General features: G+C 40.0%; 1 protein-coding gene across 2 annotated transcripts in view; it reads right to left on the bottom strand.

Annotated features, from left to right (window-relative positions):
* Positions 1 to 33: 33 nt before the first annotated feature.
* nfat5b (nuclear factor of activated T cells 5b) overlaps positions 34 to 27,190 on the bottom strand; it is a 131,885-nt gene continuing 104,728 nt past the window's right edge. For both annotated transcript variants that reach the window (XM_084337374.1, XM_084337375.1), the window contains exons 7-14: positions 15,627 to 15,761; positions 15,461 to 15,513; positions 14,272 to 14,404; positions 12,399 to 12,473; positions 8,432 to 8,535; positions 6,321 to 8,148; positions 5,296 to 5,552; positions 34 to 5,153 (exon numbers count right to left, since the gene is read on the bottom strand). In XM_084337374.1, coding sequence (XP_084193500.1) covers positions 5,314 to 5,552; positions 6,321 to 8,148; positions 8,432 to 8,535; positions 12,399 to 12,473; positions 14,272 to 14,404; positions 15,461 to 15,513; positions 15,627 to 15,761 — 2,567 coding nt within the window. In that variant the 3' untranslated portion in view covers positions 34 to 5,153; positions 5,296 to 5,313. The remainder of the gene's footprint in view (positions 5,154 to 5,295; positions 5,553 to 6,320; positions 8,149 to 8,431; positions 8,536 to 12,398; positions 12,474 to 14,271; positions 14,405 to 15,460; positions 15,514 to 15,626; positions 15,762 to 27,190) is intronic.

The following is a 27,190-nucleotide window of genomic DNA, read 5'->3' as shown; positions in this document are numbered from 1 at the left end:
GTAACCACTACACCTCCCTATAGACCAGGAAGTAACCACTACACCTCCCTATAGACCAGGAAGTAACCACTACACCTCCCTATAGGTCATAGAGATGGGTGTGTCCAGGTGAGGGAGACGAGGTAAGGGTGGGGTGAGTAAGGAGATGGAGAGGGTAGGCTTGGGAGGGGGTGGTTCTATGAGGGGGGAGGGGTTGTATTTAGGAGGGTGGGGGGGGGGGTTTCAGGTGAGGGGGTCGAGGTAAGGAAGGGCGGTGGCCGGGTGGGGTAGGTGTACTGCATTAGTACACCTATAATCAACTGTTTATAAAGAACCACTGCACTAGTATATGTAAAAATGGTTTAGTGAACCACTGCACTAGTATACCTATAAACTGTGTATAAAAAACCACTGCACTAGTATACCTATAGACAACTGTTTATAAAGAACCACTGAACTAATATACCTATAAACTGTTTATAAAGAACTACTGTACTAGTATACCTATAAACAACCATTTATAAAGAACAACTGCACTAGTATACATAATAAACTGTTTACAAAGAAGCACTGCACTAGTATACCTACAGTATAAATTACTGGGTATAAAGCTGGCCTCCTCATCAAATCAAAAGAGAAAAGGATACGAAGTATGACAAACAACTTAAGACCTTTGTTTCACAAAATACAAGCAAACACAAAAACACCTGTCTGGGAAGTTTGTTTGGATAAAGTGAAATCTGCATTCATCTCGACTAGCAAAAGAATTTTATTCCATCTCAGGCGGCACACAAAGCGTCAGAAAGTATTTCAAAAAGCAACATAAATAATTGACAGAATTAGAATATTAGAATATCCATTTTGGTTTCCCATTTGTAATGAAAAATCAAGAGAGCCTATATAGAAAAATATATATTCAAAAAGTAACAGATCTACTTTTATATCAGGTCAAGCTGCATAGCAGTTTCAGACAAAAAGTTCAGTTGCACCTACATTATACAACACAAATGCAATGGATATTTCAGTAAAAACAAATTAGATACATGGAAGAAAATGCAAAACACTATAACTACATTTATCTGGTCATAGATTTCTTTAGAGCATTTGAAGCTCAGTGAGTCGTATGGCTTGCAAGATAATAGTTACAGAGGGTTAATCATCACTGGCATCGCCAGCTAAGCAGGCAACAATGGTAAAAGATAAATCTGTTCTCTAGAAAAAGGTTTCTCAAGGCACAAGTGTCTTCTAATGTGGTTCTGTCCAATACTTCTAAAATATATTTATTTTATACTGTTAAGTCATCACTCGTTGGTTATTCTGGGTTCAAATATAGCTAGTTTTATTACAAAGATTCCGAACTGTAACTATAAATTGAGAATTTGCGTGTACTCAATTCAGAAGTCCTCCATAAACTCTGTGCCTTTACTGGCACAGAACTAAAAGTGTCATCTGCATAGCTCTTTAGTCATGGCTCATTACTGGTGATATTTGTAGGCAACGTTTTAACATTCGGTAACACTTTAGATAACAGTGTTGAATTAGAGTGACTAAATGTAACAAGATTTGACTGCCGGTTTTGTTGCTACAGTACCAGGCAGCCTATCAATCATATACCTGATCTTGACGGATATATTAGAATGGCTGAATCTTGGGATAAATAAGCCATTTCTAACAGAGAGAAAGCCCTGCCTCATCTCCTGCTTTCCTAACAGTACTCATAATTTCTATACATCAACATAATAATTTAACATGTTTTGTTAATCTAAAATGCATTCCACTGTAATTATGAACATTTGAGAGCTGTTATGTAAAGAATTACCAAATATATTTCCTTAGTATACCTCAATACTTGAAAATTCCTCCATTGTTTGATAATTCAAATTATTTTATACTTGAATGAAAAAAAACAAGCAAAACCGTGCAGACCCATGGTGCTACCTGTGCATGCGTCAAAAAGTCCCTGCCAGATTGTCTGTAAGTGACCCCAATTTTCCATGCATAGCCCACGGCAGCAGTCCTGCACACCGTGGGGGAAATGCAGCCTTACAGTCAAATTGTATACAATACATTCTCTGAAATTCATTAGTCCTATTTCTTTATGATTACATTTTTTGTTTGTTAATAAACCACATTTATAGCTCTTAATAAATGGCATTACTGTTCTTATGCCACTATCATTGTGACATAGCTGTCACTTCAGTCAAGACTTTGGACTTTAGACGTAACAGAGTAGGTACGTGGTTCTTAAATGAGAAACAGGGGAGATGTACAGGGATGTACATGTTACTTGTAGGGTACATAGCACTTTTAAGTTCCATCATAAATTCACACTGTCCTCAAAACCTAGAAAAAAAGAAAAACACTGGACAAGCACGTCACATTACAGCCAGATACAGTTTTAAGAGGCGGTTGAGGGGCCAAATCACATTGCTGATATCAGTACATGTATATAAGATACATTTAAAACACAAGTATGATTGTGGGACAAATTTAGATAATACCTAACACAAACATAAATTAGATGTCGTTTTTTTCTTGTTTTAGTTTTTTTTTTGTTTTTGAAGAAGTACAAGTACTACACCAATAAAAAAAAAGTATGATAAAAATATCTGTAAATCTGGTTTAAAAAAAAATTCACATAAATACTCAGGATTATTTGAAACATAAGTTCTACCATTTTCACAAGTTGAAGAAAGCCAATCACAGACGGCTCTTTTCTCCAAAAGGAAGGTTGCCTTCAAGAGTAGGGTCCCTTTAAACATCTAAAAGAACTGGGCTCCAGCTCAGGTGTGGAGGATATGGTTCAACACCATAGGCCCCACCAATCACATTAGCAAATGGATTTGTACATACTCTATCACAAAACAATGCTTTTTTTTTAAGTGAATAAAATGCAAAAAACAAAAACATTTGAGAACGAACTCTAACATACAGTACATGGACAACAAGATACTAATGGAGACAACTCAACTGAGCTAATCCTGTCGTCATCGCAGAGACCAGCCCCTTGTTCATGCATATACCGACTGAAAACATGACACAATGGACCATATTCACACTGCAGACATTTTGCTCTAAATTATTACCATTTCTATTGTTCTTTTTCCCTGCCTGTACCTCCCCTCCTCCATGACACCTGAATTTCCCCCAAGGGGATTAATAAAGGAACACTTGACTTGATGTCATGCTCCGGTTGGCTTCCTTTCCACCCTCAGGGTGGAAAAGGAACCCAACCTGAGCATGATATAAGAGCAAAATGGCTGCCGTGTGAATATGATCAACGTTGGCTCCTCTCCAGCCAAATACTAACGTGAAGATTTTTTTTTTTTTTTTATAAAAACACAATCCAGTTTGGCGGCACTAACACACTGAAGAACGAGATCAACTTTGAACAGCTGTCTACATGGTGGTGGCAAAGCAAACTACTGACCCACAGCCTTTTCAACTACTTATTCCCTGTTAACATATGATATGGCAAGTTGCAGAACACAGCAAACCTATATGAGCCATAAAACTGGCCTTTCATCAGCCTACAAGACTGGAGTGAAATTTTTCGGGTCCTGAAGTTGACCGCCGTCAGCCAACTGTAGGCAAGAAAAGTTATTCTTTGTTGTACAGTCAAATATAAGAATTTTGAATGCATACCGATTACAAGAAAATATGTACGACGGGCTCTTTCTCTGCAATGTAATACCAACCGGGGCAAGATAAGACAATCTGAAACGATGAACGGATGAAGCTGTGGAGCTTCTGCCCGTTCAAAACATGGCAACAGTCTCTAAAATCAATCACATTGTTACTGCCGGAGAACACTCTGAGCTGATCTATGAATACTATTTCAGTTTATGCGTGCCTGACGCAGTATCATCATACCTTGAAAACACCACTAAAAACACATAAAAACCATCTAACCTTAACGACGAAATAATAATATACACTCTTATAATATCAAACAAGTGACCATGCGCTGCGCACAGAAGATGCGTGCGGTAAGGTTATAATTGCGGTGCACATGTGCTCAAATGAGAGAACATACATTTTAGATGCATGTCAATTCAATATTGGATGTTTTCCTTCTTGATCAACATTTATCTCATCAAGATAACTACATTAGAAGGCTTTCAGGAGGAAATATATAAAATAGAAGCTAATTTATTCTCAGGAATGAGTAGCAGTAGCAGTAGTAGTAGTAGCAGTAGTAGCAGTAGCAGTAGCAGTAGTAGTAGTAGTAGTAGTAGTAGTAGTAGTAGTAGTAGTAGTAGTAGTAGTAGTAGCAGTAGTAGAATTGCTGGATATGAGATGTACTGGTATTTCAGGAAACCGAAACAATAAAACTACATCATCAACTCATACACACATGAGCAGTAAGTAATGGAGAGGTACAGTATACACTGTAAACATGGGAGAAGTAAAATGGCTGAGTAATACATTTATGGGAAATAAATCTGTAGGCTGAGTTAGAGTACGGGATCCATTAGAGAATTTTTTTGCAGGTTAAAACATGTTTCTATGCAAAATAAATGACAGCTTCTAACGGTTCACACGGGGTTCAAAAACATGTTTTTTTCCCCCAAGAGGAAGAGAGGCATGTCTGGAAAAAAGTCTCTGATGGATCTATGTCCTCTATGTGTAACTGGTTATGAAGGATAGCATCATAAAGTGCTGAATGGAAAAGGTAAAAATATAAATTCTTTGCCTATATATTTTCTATTTCTACAATCTAACTTTCCTAAAATAGTCAACTCTATATATTGTATAAAAAGGACATTACGTTATAAACAGTACGCAGACACAGTCTGGTTGCGGATAACACAGAGCGCTACGCTAGTTTTCGCTATTTTTGCTAAAACAGTGTTACAAAGTGCTATGGTGTGCACTGATGAGATAGTCCAATATCTGAAAATTGATACGTTTCTTTCCCTGCCGGAGATGACCGTCATTACGCTGGTCACACCGACAGCTGAGTGGGAGGAGGATGGGGGGCGACTACAAAACAAAATCTATTAAATGTATAGAGGAAAAAGATAATAATCTTCAGAGCCCAATTCCAATGTCCTGGATCTTAAGTCTTTGTCCAGAAAATAATGGGTTATCATCAATCTTCGTGAAGGCATTGTCCTTTGAAGGTGAATTTCCACTTCCTGTTCCAGTCTCCTCGTCAGTCATCAAGGCTCCTAAAGAAAGAGCAAATTATGTTAAGAAGGCATGTACACACTTTCAATAAGCACCTGTGACTGTATCTTTACTACGACAGGCTGCCAACAGTGATACCGTAAATACAAGACTTCAGGAGGCTAAATGTGAATGTGTATTAACCTGGGGCCCACAGCGAGCTTAGTAGGAGCGAGTTAGGTTGCTGCCCTGCTCCTGCAAGCTAACCAGCAGGTCGTCCATCTTCTCCATGTTCTGAGATACAGTCATGCTGTTCTGCATGGTCCCAGACTCTGACAAGGACTGACTGAGAAGAGACTGGATGCGGGCGTCACTCTCTCGCTGGTTCTGGCCAGACTGACTGATGGCTATAATCTGATCAGACAGCGTGGTTCCAGAACTGTTCATCAGCTGGCCGCACTCTGTAAGGAACGGAAAAGATCATACTGAGATCTACCAACAAGCAACAGTCACAATACATAGCATGATGGAGTAGGGCGGCTGGGTGGCGCAGCGGAGATTGCGCTCGTCACCAATGCAAGAGACTCCGGTCTCGAGTATCAGCATTGCCTCCGGCTTGGGCCGGCCGTCATACTGGCTCAATTGGCAGAGTAAGCGGGTGGAAGTCGATGGGTGGTAATCTGGACGTTGTGGACAGCGACTCCTACAGGTCAGTTGGGGGACGCCTGCACAGCAGAGACAGGAAATGGCGGGGGTAGTGTGAGCCTCCCACACGTTACACCTCGCCAATGAGAGTCCGCGCTGGCAGGTGAAAAGATGTGACAGGCTGCCTCCTCGTGTACCGGAGGGGACACGTGATGCAAGGCTTCTATCCTCCCTACAACCGACCAGTGGGGGGCATATGCGAGCAACGTTCAAGACAGGGGAGAGGAGAATTGGAAACACAAAATTGGGATGGGAGAAAAATAGAAAAAAAAGGAGAAAAAGTGGATAAAAAAAAGAAAAAAATACATAGCATGATGGAGGAATATCCTGAGCTCTGTGTGTGTGTGTGTGTGTGTGTGTGTGTGTGTGTGTGTGTGTGTATGATTCGGGTTTGTCTGGCTGCTTTGTGTTGTTAATGCAAATTTAAAGTGAACAAAAATGTGTATAGTCCATCTAATTTTCAAACAACAAATAGCATATACAAAATGCAAAACAACTCAAAATGTGTGTGTTGTTTATTTTACCATTCTGAATCCCGTAGAGGAAGAGGCCAGGTTGTTGAGGCTGGCTGGACTGATTGAGGGTTCCACTGACGGCGGTCTGAAACAGAGAGCCTGGTTGCTGTACGGGAGAGGAGGTGGTTGTCTGCAGTCCTGCCACACCGTTCTGGGTGGCAAAGATGGCCGCCTGGGGGAGCTCCTGTGCAGCCATCCCCCCCTGCAAGGACTGAGGCATGAAGAGGGGAACAGGCTGCTCTGGGCCGTTGTTAGAGCTGCGGCCCAGCTGCATGGGCTGTTGCTCCTGAAATAGCACTTGCTGATGAGGTTCCGCGGGGTTCCCTAAGGCCATGGGCTCCGAAGGGTCCTGTCGGCTGACTGTCACCATGCTCGTCTGGGAGAAGATCATGGAGGGGTTCTGGGGTTCTTGAGAAGCGAGGCTGCTGCTGCTCAAGGGAGGCATCTGGCCCTGGCCACTGAACAGGAGGCTGGAGGGCTGGTCCTGGTTGGAGAGGGGGTTGCTGCAGAACAGCAGGCCAGCCTGCTGCTGCTGGCTGGGAGAAAGAGTGTTTGCAGGTCGGTGGGGGGAGATGTTTTGAAACAATGGGGCTTGTTGTGGCGGTTGTGCCTGGGGTTGAGGCTGGGAGGGCTGCTGCTGTTCCATGGGAGTCCCCTGCTGAATAGGGGAGAGCTGGGTCTGAGCCTGAAACACTGACTGTGGCTCAGGGGAAGAGGTCTGTAGCGCATTGAGGAAGGCCAGCTGCTGCTGCTGTTGGCTACTGCTAGTTGTAAGCTGAGAGGGCAAGGGGGCTTGAGGGAGGAAAAGGCTGTTAGTTGAGGGTTGTTGCTCTGGAGAGAGGTTTGTCCCACCCAGTACTGTCAGGGTGTTCTGGAATAGAGCTGCTTGGACCTGGTCTTGAGAGCAAGAGGTTTTCTGAGTATGAAAGAGAGCCCCCTGTGGATCTTGTGCCTCAGCCAAAGAACTAGAGTTATGGAAAAGGGGTGGGGAGGAGTGTGAAGGTGTCTGCTGGAGGAAGTTTGTCTGAATAGAAAGGAGTTCATTGGCTTGTTGAAACAGAGCTGCTTGTTGTTGCTGCTGTTTTTGCTGCTGTTGTTGTTGTTGTTGTTGCTGCTGCTGCTGCTGCTGGGCCTGGTGAAAAAGGGACCCCCTATTAGGCACCATACCTTGTGGTGAACCCTGTTGTTCAGCATTTTCGTGAGAACCACCCTGGAATATGTTACACTGCATGGTGATCTGTGACTGAAACAGCTGCTGTTGGAGATTCTCCAAAACCTGTTGCTGTTGAAGCTGTTGTTGTTGTTGTTGTTGTTGAATTTGCTGCTGTTGAATTTGTTGTTGCTGCTGTTGTTGAATCTGTTGTTTTTGGATCTGTTGTTGCTGTTGGATGTGCTGTTGACATTGCTGCTGCTTGGCCATTGCATTGTCGGACTGTAATGGTAGACTGCAGAACCCTTTGGCCTGAAGCTGTCTCACTGCCTGCTCTAACTGGGCCACCTCATCTGGTGGGAACAAGGGCAACTGGTGTTGTTGGGAGGCCGGTTCCCCACAAAGCCTCCCCACAGCCCCGGTGCTGGCGCCTGGCCTCTCCTGCCCCAGGCCCTGCTGAGAGCCCTGCTGGAGCACAGGGTCTGGAGGCACAGGGAAGGATGAAGTGGGGGCGATGTCCTGCTTCTGGATGGTGCTCAGTGGCTCTTTGTTGGTAAAGACTGGAGCCTGGACTTCATCAGGGTCCTCTGCAGGCTGGGACAGGTTGTTGGAGAATGGGCTGCTGTTTGCAAGATGGTTGGAACTTATATCCAGAGTCTGTTGGGCTGGACGCATAGCATCAGAGTTCTTCCAGGAATAATAAAAAAAAAAAAAAAGATATATATATATATATGAATATAAATTATGCATGTTCATCATGAATGCAGTTGTTTATTTGTGATATTAAATAATTGTAAGAACAAAGAGTAGAACCCACAAGTTTAGCTCCAATGCAACACATGATGAAAAAACAATGTCTCTGTTTTAATCTATAAAGGCGTATTGGACGTAGGTGCTAAGCTTTGTTCATGCATTTTCACTATATTAAATAAGGAATAGTCATTGAAGGTGTAAAAGAACAATAATTCACCTTGAATACTCCAACAGCTTGGAGATTGCTGGAGACGTCCATCGGAGTGACATCTTCTCTCTTCACTAGAGGCAACATTGAAGGCATCAAGGCACTATCTAGAGCTGCAGGAATAACACAAAGGGACACATTATAGTCTAAATAGTAGGACATTACAGTAATACATATTGCTTGTGTAAGTTACACGTTTACACTTAATTGATGCACCTTATTTTCTACTCGAGTTAAGATAAGATAAGATATTCCTTTATTAATCCCCTTGGGGAAATTCATGTTCCACTGTATGTCCCTAAATGAATTATGTGGAATTCAAATGATGTTCTTTATTTGGCCACTAAGAGGTGCAGTAATGCACTGCGTGAGAGTGTCTCTTAATTCAGAGTCTTATTATCTTTGAATTCTTATTTTATCATTAATATGGTCTCATCTGCAATACTGTTCAGTCATATTATCATCTGCAGCAAAGAAAGAGTTAAATAAACTACAGCTTGTGCAAAAGGAGAAGTTGAACATGTTGATGGAATGTATTAAAATGCCAGAAACCAGAGTTTTTCCTCTGTACATGTACTTTGCAGAAGCAGTTTACATCACTATGGAACACATGCTGCTTGTGCAGGTCACTATGGTTCTCCCTGGACCAAGGATAAATATGCTTAGATGTATAGTCATTTACAGGTCAATATCCAAATGGAATTCACTGCCTACCAAAATGATGTTGATCGGTAGAGTCCTGTCTCAGCACAACCTCCAGTATGTTCCATACTGTTCCTCACATTAGCTCCGGTTAGTTGGCCACAAACCAATGCAAAGTCAATGAGAACACGCTCCTGTCTGTACAAGTTGACTCCACAGAGCACACAAAGTAAATGTCAGTAAATGTCATGTCCGTCAGCTTGTACAGACAGGAGTGTGACCCCATTGACTTTGTATTGGAAACAGGCAGCATGGGTTGTGCTGGGAAATGACTCAGGACTTTCCCTTTAACTTCCTGTGATGTTTAACATGAGGTATTGTTGTCTTTAGCTTCAGTCTCTTATATTTACGTATCTTGTGTATATTTAGCTTTATTGTTGTGTTTTCCGCGTGCATTTAAATTGTTTTTATTGTTGTGATTAAAGGTAGAATCTGTAATGAGACGTCTAGGTATAAAATGTTTTGGTCTGATGTGTGGGTTGGAGTTTGGTAACTTATTATGCTGGGAATTCTTTCCAGACCTCTCTTCAGAGCCTGAGGTGTAGCCAGCAATATCACCCCCTCTGCTATCCCCACTCAACTCCAACCCACACACCAGAACACAACAAAAATAAATTTAAACAAAGTGCAACACCAAGCGTTTTATGGCATTATAGTACATAAGAACAATATTACTGATGCTCATCACCACCATTATGTGTATTGTATTATATTTTCATGTTTAACTGCAACACAATCACAGTCCCCACAGTGGCACCACACTTAAACACAACTGGCCTCCACTATTTCTGGACAGTAGATCTGATCATCTCATTTCTGCTTGCTAACAGACATTATTGAATGACAAGAAGAGCAGTTGTCCCCAACAAAACAAATGAATGACTAATATTAACATGGTTAATTAGGTTGTATAAATATTAACTATATCATTGTGTATGCCATCACACACAATATTGTTACTAATGTATACTCCTGGTATCTCCTGTAACAGTCTACAACACAATGTTGTCTATTGCAGTGGTGTTCGCACTCTGGTGGTCCAGAGGTGCGTCGTCATGAGAGGCTGAATTCAGATCAGATCCCACAATCCAGCTCCTCGCTGCAGGGTGGTGTGGTGCTGCTGCTGGAGCTGCCTAGGACCAGGCTCAAAACTAGGGGAGATAGAGCCTTTGCTGCTGCTGCCCCCCGGCTCTGGAACAGCCTCCCCCCACATAAGATCTGCCCAGAGCCTAGAGGCTTTTAAATCACTGCTCAAAACGCACCTCTTCTCCCTGGCCTTTGACCAGAGTTAGCCTGCCACTTGTATATGACGTCCGCTGTTACTCTGGACTTTTTATGTAATTTTCTTGTCTCTTTTATATTGCACCTTGCTCTTGCCTTCTTAAATGTACAATACCTTTTTCTGTAACTTTAGTGTATTTTTTACTTGTTACTGCATTGTATGTGTTTTTATCATGTGAAGCACTTTGGTTTGGCTTTTAGTAATTTGTAAATGTGCTATACAAATAAAGCTGACTTGACTTGACTTTGTGTGGATGGGCCATTTGTCTGACGTCATGTTGAGAGTTTTTTTGGGGGCGACCCCATGTGGTAACAACTGTCGGAGCCCAACGCATCTACCCCTTATTCAAAAGAAGCAACTACCCCCCCCCCATAAAAAAGCAACTATCCCCCATTCAAAAGAAGCAACTACCCCCCATTCAAAAGAAGCAACTACCCCCCATTCAAAAGAAGCAACTATCCCCCATTTAAAATAAGCAACTATCCCCCATTCAAAAGAAGCAACTATCCCCCATTCAAAAGAAGCAACTATCCCCCATTTAAAATAAGCAACTATCCCCCATTCAAAAGAAGCAACTACCCCCCATTCAAAAGAAGCAACTACCCCCCATTCAAAAGAAGCAACTATCCCCCATTTAAAATAAGCAACTATCCCCCATTCAAAAGAAGCAACTATCCCCCATTCAAAAGAAGCAACTATCCCCCATTTAAAAGAAGCAACTACCCCCCATAAAAAAGCAACTACCCCCCATTCAAAAGAAGCAACTACCCCTCATTCAAAAAAATCAACTACCCCCATTCAAAAGAAACAACTACCCCTCATTCAAAAGAAGCAACTATCCCCCATTAAAAAGAAGGGCAAACCGTTAACATCAAGTGAAAGACAATTTGTGGACAGAATATACTGTACACATAATTAGGGATGGGTACCAAATTCGGTACTTTTGAGGAACCGAACCGAAACACGTCGGTACTACCGAGTATCGAATCAAGTGAGATACCGATAGAGAAAAAAATATTTACTTTTATTTTGTTTTACTTTTTTCTTTTCATGTCAACGTTCACACGCACAGTATATGCTTACCTAGGATTTGACTTGATTCAACAACAAAGCAGTCGGAGCAATGGCAAGCCGAAAACTGTTGAAATTGTAGTTATTTGGAAGTTTTGATTTTTTTTTCACGCCTGAGGTAGGTAAATAAAATTTCTTGAGACTAAAGTACAGAAAAAAGGTACCGTTGGGTACCGGTATCGATTCACAGGTACCGGTATCGGTTCAAATGTGAAAGGTACCCATCCCTACACATAATGCTATATTATTTTCACTAGCGATTTTCAGCTACATTTTAAACGTTTCCATCCCTCATCCTATGGCTACTGGTCTATAGCTCTATTGCTGTGCCTTATGTGAACTGAGTGCCATTTCATGGTGGATTTATCTCTCCACAAGTTGTACACAAGGCAGAAGGCGTGGCTAGTCCAGGGTCATGTCGGTGTCCCATGTGGCTGCAATGTAGGAATGCCCAGTGGCATGTTTAGGTGCTATTACTGTACACACACACACACACACAGCTTCAAGTTACACTCGAGCTTACATAACGATCTGAAAGCTTTACAAGGTTTTCTAAAGCAATGTAAGCTTTATATAATATTTTCTAAAGCAATGTAAGCTTTACATAAGATTTTCTAAAGCAATGTAAGCTTTACATAAGATTTTCTAAAGCAATGTAAGCTTTACATAAGATTTTCTAAAGCAATGTAAGCTTTACATAATATTTTCTAAAGCAATGTAAGCTTTACATAATATTTTCTAAAGCAATGTAAGCTTTACATAATATTTTCTAAAGCAATGTAAGCTTTACATAACATTTTATGAAGCAATGTAAGTTTTACATAAGATTTTATACAGCAATGTAAGCTTTACAAGCTCACAGGTTATGGTCCAGCTTGTGTGATTCATGAGTGTAAACTCTGGATAAAAAGGGCAACATACCTTTCATTTGCTCCTCATAAGAGCATGGCTTCCCTGGAGAGGGGGCCTCTTTCTTCACAGAAACATCCGGTAGCGCTGCAGAGTACACAACAACACATTTCTTTAGTTATAGCCTGCAAAAACGTCCCATCTAACTTACTCGTCCATATGTCAAGTTGTCGTAATAATATCCCGTAGCCTACGTTTGCTAATGTTCTGCTGTGAGGTGTAGACAGTTTCACTGCATATAAATGTATTTGAATCATCCCAATAAGGACTTAAAGGAACATGCCAACATTTTGGGAAATGCGCTTACCGTCAGACAAGATAGATACCAATTTCCTTTCCTGTGCGTTCAGTAGAAAGCTATCCGGCTGCAATCTAGCCTAGCTTAGCACAAATGAATGGAAGCGGATACGGATCAGCTAGCCCAGAGTTTTAAGCTAGGCTAGTGGTCCGTATCCACTTCCATTCATTTGTGCTAAGCTAGGCTAGCTTGCAGTGGATAGATTTCTACTGAATGCACAGAGAGGAAATTGGTATCTTCTTGTCTGACTCTGGAGAAGATTGTAAGTGCATTTCCCATAATGTTATTACTGTAGCATTCCTCACTAAAGCCAGGGGATACTACTAGCAGTAAGCTTGCAGTTTGTGGCCAAAGTGTATTGTATTTGATTAGGAAGGAGCCGACTGTAAGGGACATACACCTCAACATCTAGTCTAATGTAACATGTGTAGGTTATATAGCATGTATTATGTTCATTGACCTCAATTATCTTTTTGAAATAAAGGTTTGAATGAATGGATTATATTATATGGCCAGTTAGTGTTGTTATTCTTGAAACGCATCGTCAGTACATGTCATGTTTTAGTTCATAGTTTTGTTTTAGTCTATTTGTCTCACTCCAACTTGCACATTCACAGTTAGTGCTCGTGTGCCCAGAGGACCTGCCAATCTGCCATGAATACAAGTGCAGAGAGGAAAAGGGATGAAGCAGCTCTTTGAATGCGTACGGCCTCTTGTGCCAAGAAACGGCCCATTTATAGCGGTCTTACAGTAAATGCTAAGAGATCCAAGGGATTTGCTCAGTTTCTATTGTTTCTGTTGTTCTATTGTTCAGTTTCTAGTGTAGTGTGTAGTGTTGGGTAGTAACTGTACTGTGAGTTGTACTGCATTATGCATGATAGAATATCAGCACAGGATACTTTAAAAAATATAAGATCTTGTTTTAAATTCTTTTGGTTACAGACTTACCACACATGACCACCTTTCTGGAGTTGGAGTAAGTGTGTGGCAAGTGTGTGGCACTAAAATGAGAGGGAAAGTGACCAGATGACCTCTCTATATTCTGTCACCTAAAGTCATGTTGAAGAGGAAATAATGGAGCAGCTCTTTTGTTTTTGTATGTATTCTGAGGGTCTCTCTGTATTTTATGTGGAGAAAATAGTAGTATACATAATTTAAAATGTATTTCAATTTATTATTGTTATTTTTTAAATAGCTCATAATAGAAACAGAATTGTGAAGCATTTAGTTATCCATCACATTGAAAAAAAAGTATTCTAACTAACATGCATATTTGCCAATTTTTATGAAATATTTGCAAGTTTGGGTATCATAATAACAAAATATATAAACGTATTTTCCTATTCAGTGGTAGTACCTGCCTTTAATCTGCATGGATACAGAGACACGTTATAACCAAAGTATTGCACCAGTAAGTAATTTAAATATGAACCACTGATTCCTCTTAATTGTTAGTAATTAGTAACTCAAAAACATTACAGACAGCCAGGTAATCAGTAATTAGCCCAGGTTACATTTCCTGAGTAATCTGCACAACATTCGAGTGTAGAGAGAACATTTCTTTGGATGACATCAATGGTAACAAACCTGGGTCTGGAGTGTAGGTAAAAGGTTGCACATCATGGGATCTCCCTGCATTAGTCACCACGTAGATCCCCACGCACACTGCAGAGGTGATGACTGGGTTCTGATACGGAGGCACCTTCACTATCAAGTGATTCTTGGGGATGATGATGATGACGATGATGATGATGATGATGATGATGATGAAAAGTAACAAATCTAGTTAACAGTAATATTACCAGCATCGATATTAACCAGTAATAAAAATATATAAAATAATACAGAGCCCTGTGCCCATTACTATAATCCAAATAATTTCAAGGGAACAGCAGGCATCAGCATGCCTATTTTGATGTACGCAAAACATGGCCCAAGGGTAAAGCTGCAAGTAGAAACAGCCCATTTAAGAGACATCAAACAGTGAACCCAAATTAACATAAAATGTATCTACAGCAGGGGTCTCAAACTAAATTTACCTGGGGGCCGCTGGAGGTAGAGTCTGGGTGAGGCTGGGCTGCATCAAATATTTGTGCAAAATCAACTCTGCCTCTCTTTGTTAACTACAACAAGCAATTATTTAAGATGAGGTCGGACTCGGCACTGACAGATTTGTGTTCATTGTGCTGCTTTTATAAAGCCTCAAATGACGGCTTACAATATTTCATGAAAGCAAAGTGTTTTGTTTGTCTAAGATTTAAAAAGGTTTAAACTTTACAGCACTGACAAAGTTGAACAAACAAAATATTTTTTTTAACTTTGATGTCAAGTAGGGGCCCGCAAAATTTCATCCAGTGGGCCGCAATTGGCCCGTGGGCCGCGAGTTTGAGACCCCTGATCTACAGTATAGTTCAAACATGAAAAGAAAAATCACATTTAGCTGACGTTGCTGTTTTGTGTTAACACATCTGTCCAGAGTTAAACCATTTGATGCTTTTTTAGGCCTCAGACGAATAGAGAACTTGATCACCGATAGCCGACCCTAATGTGAACCAGGGCAAAGTTGTCCAGCGGACTGTTGAGACACTGTGTGGCTCAGTGTAATTAGGTCAAAATACAATGAGGCCACTCAAACCTTTTGAGTGAGCAGCAATTTAAGATGATTACATCTAAATCTCCACACAAATCTGCACTGGCTGCTTCTATCTAATCACCTCATTAGTCGCTGGCTTTAATCATCTGGGACTCAAATAAACACGGGAACAATCAAACCTACCTGGTGAAACAACTCCATGTCGATCTCCGCCTCTGCTTTCCACGATTTCTCATCTGGAGGAGAGAGAAGGTCAACTTTGTTGGTTGGACAGGAAGCCAACATGATAATGGAAAAAACAAACAAGCAGACAGAAACATCATACAAAAAAACCAAACCGGTTTCTTACCGGCAATATTCTCCTGAAATATGACTTTCGTGTCTTTGAGGAAGTTCTTGCCAATGATGAAGACCTCCTCTCCGCCCTTCACAGAACAACTGTGGAGCGACTTCTTCAGGATCTCGGGCACCCCTGCAGGCTGGGCTGTAGACGGGACACACACACAGTACAGCCTTTTAGACAACCATAAATCAGGCCCCCAATTAATTTACTATTCTTCCAGCTTCTCATGGGGGGCAGAACTCCTTGCCTTTGTGGATACATTTTAACTAATTGCTCAAGTCTACCTTGTAATTTCTTGGAAGAATTAATTGTAGCCTTGCAAGCCAGACGAATCTTGCATGACACCCTGAGCGAGGAGCGTTTGAATATCAGTCGCTGAACACTGCTCAAGGCAAGGCCTATACAATTCGTCGTCATGATCGGTGCATCGCCAAAGCCCATTTACCATTATGCTATTGTTCAAGCATTTCTAGAAAAGCTATTGGCGTACCAGACCGAGTTCCTGCCCCCCTAGGGAAATGCGCGTGTCTGCATCCATCTATTATTAATCCAATATTAAGATCACAACAACCTGCATCTTATCGACTGACAACCTGTGGCACAATGATGTGAACATAGGCTAGTCCTACATTTAAATGTGTATCATTTTAACATCTCAGTAAAGTAGGCTACTGTACCTGTGCTTTTAGGAAATCACATCTCCCCCTCCCCTATATCTTAAATCAAATGCCCATCCAATTAATTAGCTCGGGCGCCGCAGGTCTAAGCTCTCCATTCAATGACTTAAATCAACAGCCTATAACACAAGCAGGCTATGCCTTTGTGGCGGGTTGAGCTAGGATTACGCTTTTGACACAGACTACTTTAGCAGAGCGTACATTGATCACAATTTCACTACCAGACAAGCCAGGTTAAATGAATAGTTTCCACGGTAACAATGAAGAAGACGCATACGAGCGGCGCAAATGTGCCATCATCACATTACAGTCTCTGTTCCGATTGGTTCCGTGGTGTGGCCCCCCCCCCCCCCCGACTGAAATCGCTTTCAATGAATGGGAGGCCAGAGACTAATCTTGCTTGTGAAATCATTCATGTCTGGCTTGTGAGGCTAATTTAATTGCACAGTCAGCAGGGGGTAAAAAGTAAGGTGCAACAATCGTGCGTGTACCTGCATGGGTGTACCTGTGTGCATGTACCTGTGTGCGTGTACCTGTGTGCGTGTACCTGTATGTATGCATGTGCGTGTATGTGTCTATAATATCGGTGTGTGAGAGACTGGGTCTACTAGTTACAATAGGAGGCAAGAAGTGTGCAAATCAAACGAAATAAATGGTAAATGGTGCATTTATATAGTGCTTTTATCCAAAGCGCTTTACAATTAGTTCCTCACATTTTACCCATTCACTCACACATTTACACACGACAGCAGAGGCAACCATGCAAGGTGCCAATCTGCTCATCGGGAGCAGTTAGGGGTTAAGTATCTTGCTCAAGGACACTTCGACATGCTGCCCGGGAGGAGCGGGATTACCAGACGACTGCTCTATCTCCCGAGGCCACTGTCGCCCCTATCTTTGCCATTAAGTTATGAATGCTTGTTTCTTTATTTAATGTGTCACGCCGGTTACCGTCTTTGCTGTCAGTCTATTGCCTCACATCAATCTGGGCTAGTGGATTCGGTCTTGAATCTAGAATTGTGCAGGTAGATAATAAACACGCACATCGGACAAGACGACAATCATACACATTCTCACCTATATACTGTCATCTGAATCATACATGTTCTCACCTATATACTGTCATCTGAATCATACATGTTCACCTATATACTGTCATCTGAATCATACACGTTCTCACCTATATACGGTCATCTGAATCATACATGTTCACCTATATACTGTCATCTGAATCATACATGTTCACCTATATACGGTCATCTGAATCATACATGTTCACCTATATACGGTCATCTGAATCATACACATTCTCACCTATATACGGTCATCTGAATCATACACGTTCTCACCTATATACTGTCATCTGAATCATACACGTTCTCACCTATATACGGTCATCTGAATCATACACGTTCTCACCTATATACTGTCATCTGAATCATACACGTTCTCACCTATATACTGTCATCTGAATCATACACGTTCTCACCTATATACTGTCATCTGAATCATACATGTTCACCTATATACTGTCATCTGAATCATACACGTTCTCACCTATATACTGTCATCTGAATCATACACGTTCTCACCTATATACTGTCATCTGAATCATACATGTTCTCACCTATATACTGTCATCTGAATCATACATGTTCTCACCTATATACTGTCATCTGAATCATACATGTTCACCTATATACTGTCATCTGAATCATACATGTTCACCTATATACTGTCATCTGAATCATACATGTTCACCTATATACTGTCATCTGAATCATACATGTTCACCTATATACTGTCATCTGTATCATACATGTTCTCACCTATATACTGTCATCTGAATCATACATGTTCTCACCTATATACTGTCATCTGAATCATACATGTTCACCTATATACTGTCATCTGAATCATACATGTTCTCACCTATATACGGTCATCTGAATCATACATGTTCACCTATATACGGTCATCTGAATCATACATGTTCTCACCTATATACTGTCATCTGAATCATACATGTTCTCACCTATATACTGTCATCTGAATCATACACGTTCACCTATATACTGTCATCTGAATCATACATGTTCACCTATATACTGTCATCTGAATCATACATGTTCACCTATATACTGTCATCTGAATCATACATGTTCACCTATATACTGTCATCTGAATCATACATGTTCACCTATATACGGTCATCTGAATCATACATGTTCACCTATATACTGTCATCTGAATCATACACGTTCACCTATATACGGTCATCTGAATCATACATGTTCACCTATATACTGTCATCTGAATCATACATGTTCACCTATATACGGTCATCTGAATCATACATGTTCACCTATATACTGTCATCTGAATCATACATGTTCTCACCTATATACTGTCATCTGAATCATACACGTTCTCACCTATATACTGTCATCTGAATCATACACGTTCTCACCTATATACTGTCATCTGAATCATACATGTTCACCTATATACTGTCATCTGAATCATACATGTTCACCTATATACGGTCATCTGAATCATACATGTTCACCTATATACTGTCATCTGAATCATACATGTTCACCTATATACTGTCATCTGAATCATACATGTTCACCTATATACGGTCATCTGAATCATACATGTTCACCTATATACTGTCATCTGAATCATACATGTTCTCACCTATATACTGTCATCTGAATCATACACGTTCTCACCTATATACTGTCATCTGAATCATACATGTTCTCACCTATATACTGTCATCTGAATCATACATGTTCTCACCTATATACTGTCATCTGAATCATACACGTTCTCACCTATATACTGTCATCTGAATCATACACGTTCTCACCTATATACTGTCATCTGAATCATACATGTTCACCTATATACTGTCATCTGAATCATACATGTTCACCTATATACGGTCATCTGAATCATACATGTTCACCTATATACTGTCATCTGAATCATACATGTTCTCACCTATATACTGTCATCTGAATCATACATGTTCTCACCTATATACGGTCATCTGAATCATACATGTTCTCACCTATATACTGTCATCTGAATCATACATGTTCTCACCTATATACTGTCATCTGAATCATACATGTTCACCTATATACTGTCATCTGAATCATACATGTTCTCACCTATATACTGTCATCTGAATCATACATGTTCTCACCTATATACTGTCATCTGAATCATACACGTTCTCACCTATATACTGTCATCTGAATCATACATGTTCACCTATATACCGTCATCTGAATCATACATGTTCTCACCTATATACTGTCATCTGAATCATACATGTTCTCACCTATATACGGTCATCTGAATCATACATGTTCTCACCTATATACTGTCATCTGAATCATACATGTTCTCACCTATATACGGTCATCTGAATCATACATGTTCTCACCTATATACTGTCATCTGAATCATACATGTTCTCACCTATATACGGTCATCTGAATCATACACGTTCTCACCTATATACTGTCATCTGAATCATACATGTTCACCTATATACGGTCATCTGAATCATACATGTTCACCTATATACTGTCATCTGAATCATACACATTCACCTATATCTGCACACCTCTACACGTGTATTTATACTAATATATCTGCACACCTCTACATGTGTATTTATACTAATATATCTGCACACCTCTACATGTGTATTTATACTAATATATCTGCACACCTCTACACGTGTATTTATACTAATATATCTGCACACCTCTACACGTGTATTTATACTAATATATCTGCACACCTCTACATGTGTATTTATTTATACTAATATATCTGCACACCTCTACATGTGTATTTATTTATACTAATATATCTGCACACCTCTACATGTGTATTTATTTATACTAATATATCTGCACACCTCTACATGTGTATTTATTTATACTAATATATCTGCACACCTCTACATGTGTATTTATTTATACTAATATATCTGCACACCTCTACATGTGTATTTATTTATACTAACATATCTGCACACCTCTACATGTGTATTTATTTATACTAATATATATGCACACCTCTACATGTGTATTTATTAGTGCTGTCAGGCGATTACATTTTTGTATCTAATTAATTACAGGATTTGTAATTAATTAATCTAATTAATCGCATTGTAATCGCATAACCATTTTAGGCCTGATATTTTATATTCTATAATCATATTTCAAATTACATGTGTCCGGATGGCAGAATTCAGTACTGTATCTACAAAACATTCTGTTTAATCATCTTCCCTTTATTCATTTGCTTAGATTTTTCAGGTCTTAATTTTGAGTTAATGTTCATAATGCGATAATTTGCTGTGTAATTAATTAATCTAATTAACACGATAAACTGACAGCCCTAGTATTTATACCACTATATCTACCCAACTCTACATGTGTATCTATACTACTATATATGTAACCCTCTACATGTGTATCTATACTACTATATATGTAACCAGGGGCGGACCTAGCACATTTGGCGCCCTAGGCGAGATTTACCACTGCGCCCCCCCCCCCCCCCCCCCAAAAGAAAAGATTTTTTTGTAATTTTTTTTTTGTAATTTTTTTTTTGTAATTTTTTTTTTGTAATTTTTTTTTGTGGCTTTTGCCTCTTCGTAGTTCTCTAACGTTAGTCTTTCTTTATTAAAAAAAAAAAAAAAAAATGTTTTTGGCGCCCCCCTCTGGGTGGCGCTCTAGGCGACCGCCTATATCGCCTGTAGGAAGGTCCGCCCCTGTATGTAACCTTCTACATGTGTATATATGTAACGGATGGTATCGTGAAGCGCAGTCAATAAGGGCTGGGGTGAGTAGCGGTGCTATGGGTTAAACTCACTCTCACATCCTCAAAAGACGCATAGACCCATTAGTTAGAAGTGGATTCACGGTTGGTATAGCGGTCTGTGTTGCTGCCTGCGGTGTGGGAGACCGGGGTTCGACTCCCACTCGGGGCATCGAAGTCACAACCGTTACATATATACTGCTATATATGTAACCCTCTACATGTGTATCTATACTACTATATATGTAACCCTCTATATGTGTATCTATACTACTATATATGTAACCCTCTACATGTGTATCTATACTACTATATATGTAACCCTCTACATGTGTATCTATACTACTATATATGTAACCCTCTACATGTGTATCTATACTACTATATATGTAACCCTCTACGTGTGTATATATGTAACCCTCTACATGTGTATTTATACTAATATATCTGCACACCTCTATATGTGTATTTATTTATACTAATATATCTGCACACCTCTATATGTGTATTTATTTATACTAATATATCTGCACACCTCTATATGTGTATCTATACCACTATATCTGCACACCTCTACGTGTGTATTTATACTGCTATATATGTAACCCTCTACATGTGTATTTATACTGCTATATATGTAACCCTCTACATGTGTATATATACGGCTATATATGTAACCCTCTACATGTGTATTTATACTGCTATATATGTAACCCTCTACATGTGTATTTATACCATTATATCTGCACACCTCTACATGTGTATTTATACCATTATATCTGCACACCTCTACATGTGTATTTATACCATTATATCTGCACACCTCTACATGTGTATTTATACCACTATATCTGCACACCTCTACATGTGTATTCATTTATACTAATATATCTGCACACCTCTATATGTGTATTTATACTAGAGCTGGGCCGTTAACGGCATTAACGTGCTGCGTTAATGCCGGACTGTTATCGCGCGATAATACGATTGAAGCCGTTAATCTATTTCTCAAACTTGGGTCTCCTCTCCTCTCTCTGTCTGTCTGTCTGTCTGCACGAGAAGCGAGCCGCTCACTCACTCACTCACACATACGGGTACTTCAGGGCGGGGCCTATCTGTGGCTCAGTGTTGAAGCGCTGAGGACACAGACCGAGCTCTGTGCTCATTATTATTATTATTATTATTATTATTATTATTATTATTATTATTATTATTATTATTATTATTATTATTATTATTATTATTATTATTATTATTATCATGGCAGAGAGAACAAAACGAAAGTCTGGGTACACTTTACGAAAGTCGATGCCGACAACGCACGTTGCCACATTTGCAAGTATGGGTGGCAATACGAGTAATTTGTCAAAACATCTGTTGTCAAAACATAACATTAGTCTGCAGAAATTCGCCGTTTTCGACTGCTTTGCTCGCAGTGTTCCATCTCCATGCACGTCCACTGCAGGTAAGCCAAGATAATACGGAGTTAGCTAGGCTAATAACGAATTATTACGAATAGGCTAATAAATAAAATATAATTGTTTAGCTACAAATATATTTGAAAGATTACAGCCCACGCCTCCTCCCTCTCCCTCCACCACCAAGCCAAGTCCCTTCACCCTAGCAGCTAGGAAGGATGACAGAGGTAGGGGGGGGGACGGACGAGTGTGACAGGGCTGTGACCCAGTTTGTTGTCAAAGGCCTGCACCCCTTCTCTACAGTGGAGTCCAAGGGCTTTAGGTAACAACTAATCATTCAGTGTATATCTTTTTTTTGTATCTTACATTTGTTGTTTATTAAAAAAAAGTCTATAATTCAGACACATTTAAAACATTGTTGCTGCTGTTGCTGAAGAAATTATATTTATTTATTATATTTATTTATAAAGTTATATAAAAGAACATTGCTGCTGCTGTTGCTGAAGAAATAATATTTATTTATAAAGTTATAAATAATAAAGCAATGTCGATAAAGTACCGAACCGTTAAGCAGTATCGATAAGAGTAGTAGTATCGATAAAATCCTAACGATACCCATCCCTAGGTAGAACACACATATTTTGAATGCCTTCGGCAGACTTCAAATGAGCCATTTTAATCTAGATTAATCTAGATTAACTCCAGGATTGCAGATAGATTAATCTAGATTAAAAAAAATTATCTATGCCCACCTCTAATTTATACTAATATATCTGCACACCTCTATATGTGTATTTATACTAATATATCTGCACACCTCTACAGTATTTATACCACTATATCTGCCCAACTCTACATGTGTATCTATACTACTATATATGTAACCCTCTACATCAGAGGAGACTGCTGACAAAATGTTTAGGTGAAGCACAAATTATTAATTATATTATATATTAAATTATATTTTTTAAACATCCCCAACGCTGCAACACCCCCATTCCTACCAGGTGTCAGGCTCCTCATTCGCTTCCATTCATTTTGGGGACCATGTTTAAATATCATACTTCTGAAGTATAAACAAACTATACTGCTGTGACGATTTCAATAAAACAGACCATTCTGAGTCAATGGTATGCAAAACTGTACATTGGAATATCTAACATTCTAACATCTAACACAGTATTTACCACCTTCCTCTGCACGAGGCCACAGATGGGTTTTATGTAACACAAGGACAATGAATGAATGAATGAATGAATGAATGAATGAAAACTTTATTTAACAGATTGCAGAATGGGTACAATACAGTACGGCTCAATACACACAATTGTTATGCAGATGCAGACCAGAGAAAGACTTTCGTCTTGTTACATCAGGGTCCCCCATTTTCAATTCATCATAACATGACATACAGATAGACAGTACTGCTACATCTATATATGACATACAGAGATATAAACAGTACTGCTACATCCAGACATTTATGACATACCAGATCTACAAAAATACATTACTGTTTAAGAGTACAACGCCTGTCATATAGACCTATAGCGTTGGAAACTCTGATTAAGGAGAGGAGAGGAGAGGGAGAGGAGAGGAGAGGAGGAGGAGGAGGGGAGAGGGAGAGGAGAGGAGGAGAGGAGGGGGAGAAGAGTAGGAGGAGAGGAGGGGAGAGGAGGAGGAGGAGAGAGAGGGAGGAGAGAGAGGGGGAAAAAATCAACAAGCCGCCATCTTTAACACTTTAAGTGCCGAAAACGTGTTTAGGCGTCTTTCTTAGCCATGCTAAAGTTGCCGAGGACGCCCTAACTCGTCTTTAATATCAATATTTCAAAAATCTGTGATCGAAATCATATTTTTCCTCCGCAGCCCTGAGACACAGTGCTGGCCTCCTCTCAACCCTCTAGCGGTTCAAGAGCGCCATCTGGTGGCTGATCGGCAGAAGCGCCAAACAGGAAGTCATGTGGATGAAGTGCTGATCGTCCATATTACTTCCGGGCACTCTCTATAGGTCCCGGGACTCGATCTCGACACAATACATAGCGATCCGTTGCCAATAACTCGATAAACAACATGATTTGGACGTATATACTATTATACAACCTGGAAATAGATCGCGTATTTCTACATCCCATAATAGGAATATTTCAGTTCCACGCTCATCGTCCAACGGCGCGAGGAAGATACGGTAAGATTCAGCATTATTTTTGAACGTGTTCGATATAAACTGCTCTGATGATCATATCACCCACACTAGATGAATGATATAACGCTGCCCACGGAATTATAAACGATCCCCCGCCCATCCGGTCATCATCAGATGATACGTAGAAACTTCTAGAAGTACGTCCAATTGAAATGTTTGATCTCGCACAGATTCCTACCAAACTGTATTTCATCATCAATATAATGCATTTGGGGCTATAAATCACGTTCTGGAGAAAGCTGCAGAAAGAGATGAAAACATACTTATACTTTAGACCATATTTTACTATGAATATGTGAATGAAAAAGTTTAACGTTGCTACACAATGAACAATACATATAGGACCTTGAATGGGCCCTAATAATGGCAATCTAGCAATAGAATTTAAAAAGTTATAGCCCTGCAAAGAAGGGGAACTTCTCCATAGACAAATAGAGATGGCAACGGATGGTATATCATGAATTTAGCCTTAGGCAATCAAAGTGTTAAATGCCTCTGTGCGCTATTTAGCCTATGTAGCACTTATTTTTCAGCAAAGTGCAATAAAAGTGCAATAAACAAAACGGATACATTCACTGTGTGTTCTGCCTCTCATTTGTTGATGAAACAAAACTAACATCAACACAATTAACCACCAAGAGCGGATAGTTTATTCTCACAAAAAGGTCGCCGATGTTGTTAGCTACATGCTAACGTGAATGGAATATGCCAGTATAACAGTATAGCATTGTGGCTAGCAGCTAACGTTAGCTCACGTTAGTTAGCCAGCCAGCAACAAACTGATGATATCAGGAGCTATCAGACAGTCACCCAAGCGATTGCCAAAGCAGTGCACTCACCAAAGCTGTGGGCTCACCTATTCCATCTTCCTCTTCTTCTTCTTCCTCTGGGTGAACGTTTCGATGACTTAGCTATTAGCTCACGTTAGCTACAACAAGTTAGCTTACACAGTCCAAGCCGGCAATCACGTCAATTACACTACTTCAACTGAGATAAAAAAATATATATATATCATCAAACGATGCACAATAAGTTCATGAACAATAACAAAACACTCCACCCTGGGCCTGGTAGCTGCGGTGGTAGCCCTTTAACTACGTTAGCTCCAACAAGTTAGCTTCTTAAACTGAGATAAAAATGATTTTGTAAACAAGCTGCAGATCTCTGATTGGATCACAAGGCTGTCAATCATTCAACCTCCGTCTAGCTGCAGAGCCGCAGAAGAGAAACCATTCTCTGATTGGATCACAAGGCTGTCAATCATTCAATGGCAAGAGTTTAACTGCACGGACCGTGCTTAGATGACGTTAATAGCCTATTTTGATTGGCTATTATTTATTATTTATTTAATCCCGGGTCAACCTGTGCAGAATGTTTCACCAGTTTGTACTGCAGCCATTACTGCAGTAGTGCAGTGCAGGCCTGAGCTCAGAGCTGTCAATTTTGGCCATTTTTGAAGAAAAGAAAAAATTCACTGGCATTTTTTTTTACAGAGGAAAACATTTCTAATAAAAATTATAATAATAATAATTAAAAGAAAAAAAAATATATATATGTAAATTAATAATAATTATGAGTGAATTTGTGTTTCACGTGTTGTCATAGAGAAACCTCCACTTTATACCACTATATCTGCCCACCTCTACATGTGTATTTACACCACTATACATGTAACCCTCTACATGTGTATTAATATCACTATTATGTACCCTACATGTATATGTATACCATGACCTCTGTATCCCTCTAACATATGTACTATTACCACTATACCAGTACTGCTCTACAAAGGCAAACTACAGTCACTGAAGTTAAGGCTTCTTGCCTGCGTAGGGCAGCGTAGTAGTCTGCCTTCGTCACAGGCGTAGGGCAGCGTAGTAGTCTGCCTTCGTCACAGGCCCTAGACATGTCAGAAGTTGCTACAGTATAAACAAAGCACGGCTCCCCCACCCCCCTCTTCCTCTGACAAATTTCACACAGGACCGTTCTGCTGCCAGTATACATGTACATTAGGGCTGTCCCCGACTAAGGATTTGGATGGTCGACTATGATTGGCCAAAATTTGCCGTTAGTTGGAAAAAAATTTAAATAAAAAAAAGGTATAATATATATATATATATTTTTTTTATTATTATTATTTATTTATTTTATTTTTTATCATTCCATTTGGGCTGTGGGGGGTGCTTAATGTCTGAAGGAGTCGACTGAAGGCTTCTTGTCCTCTGCAAAAGCATGCAATTGGTCCACTGATGGATACATCTTGATATTTGCTCATTGGCTCCAAGTCCACACTCACCAAGCATAAAAAAGCAGCCATTTACCATTTACTTCAATTCTCTCCGTTTCTCCGAGCAGTACTCTCAACACCACCGACTGCACAAAGAAACCTCTGAGCTGTCTTTCCTGTTTTCTGTCATC

This window comes from Notolepis coatsorum, assembly GCF_963971535.1.
Source record: "Notolepis coatsorum genome assembly, chromosome: 20".
Lineage (NCBI taxonomy): Eukaryota > Metazoa > Chordata > Actinopteri > Aulopiformes > Paralepididae > Notolepis > Notolepis coatsorum.
Note: the sequence above shows the minus strand (reverse complement) of the source record. Positions and strands in the feature narration are given on the sequence as shown.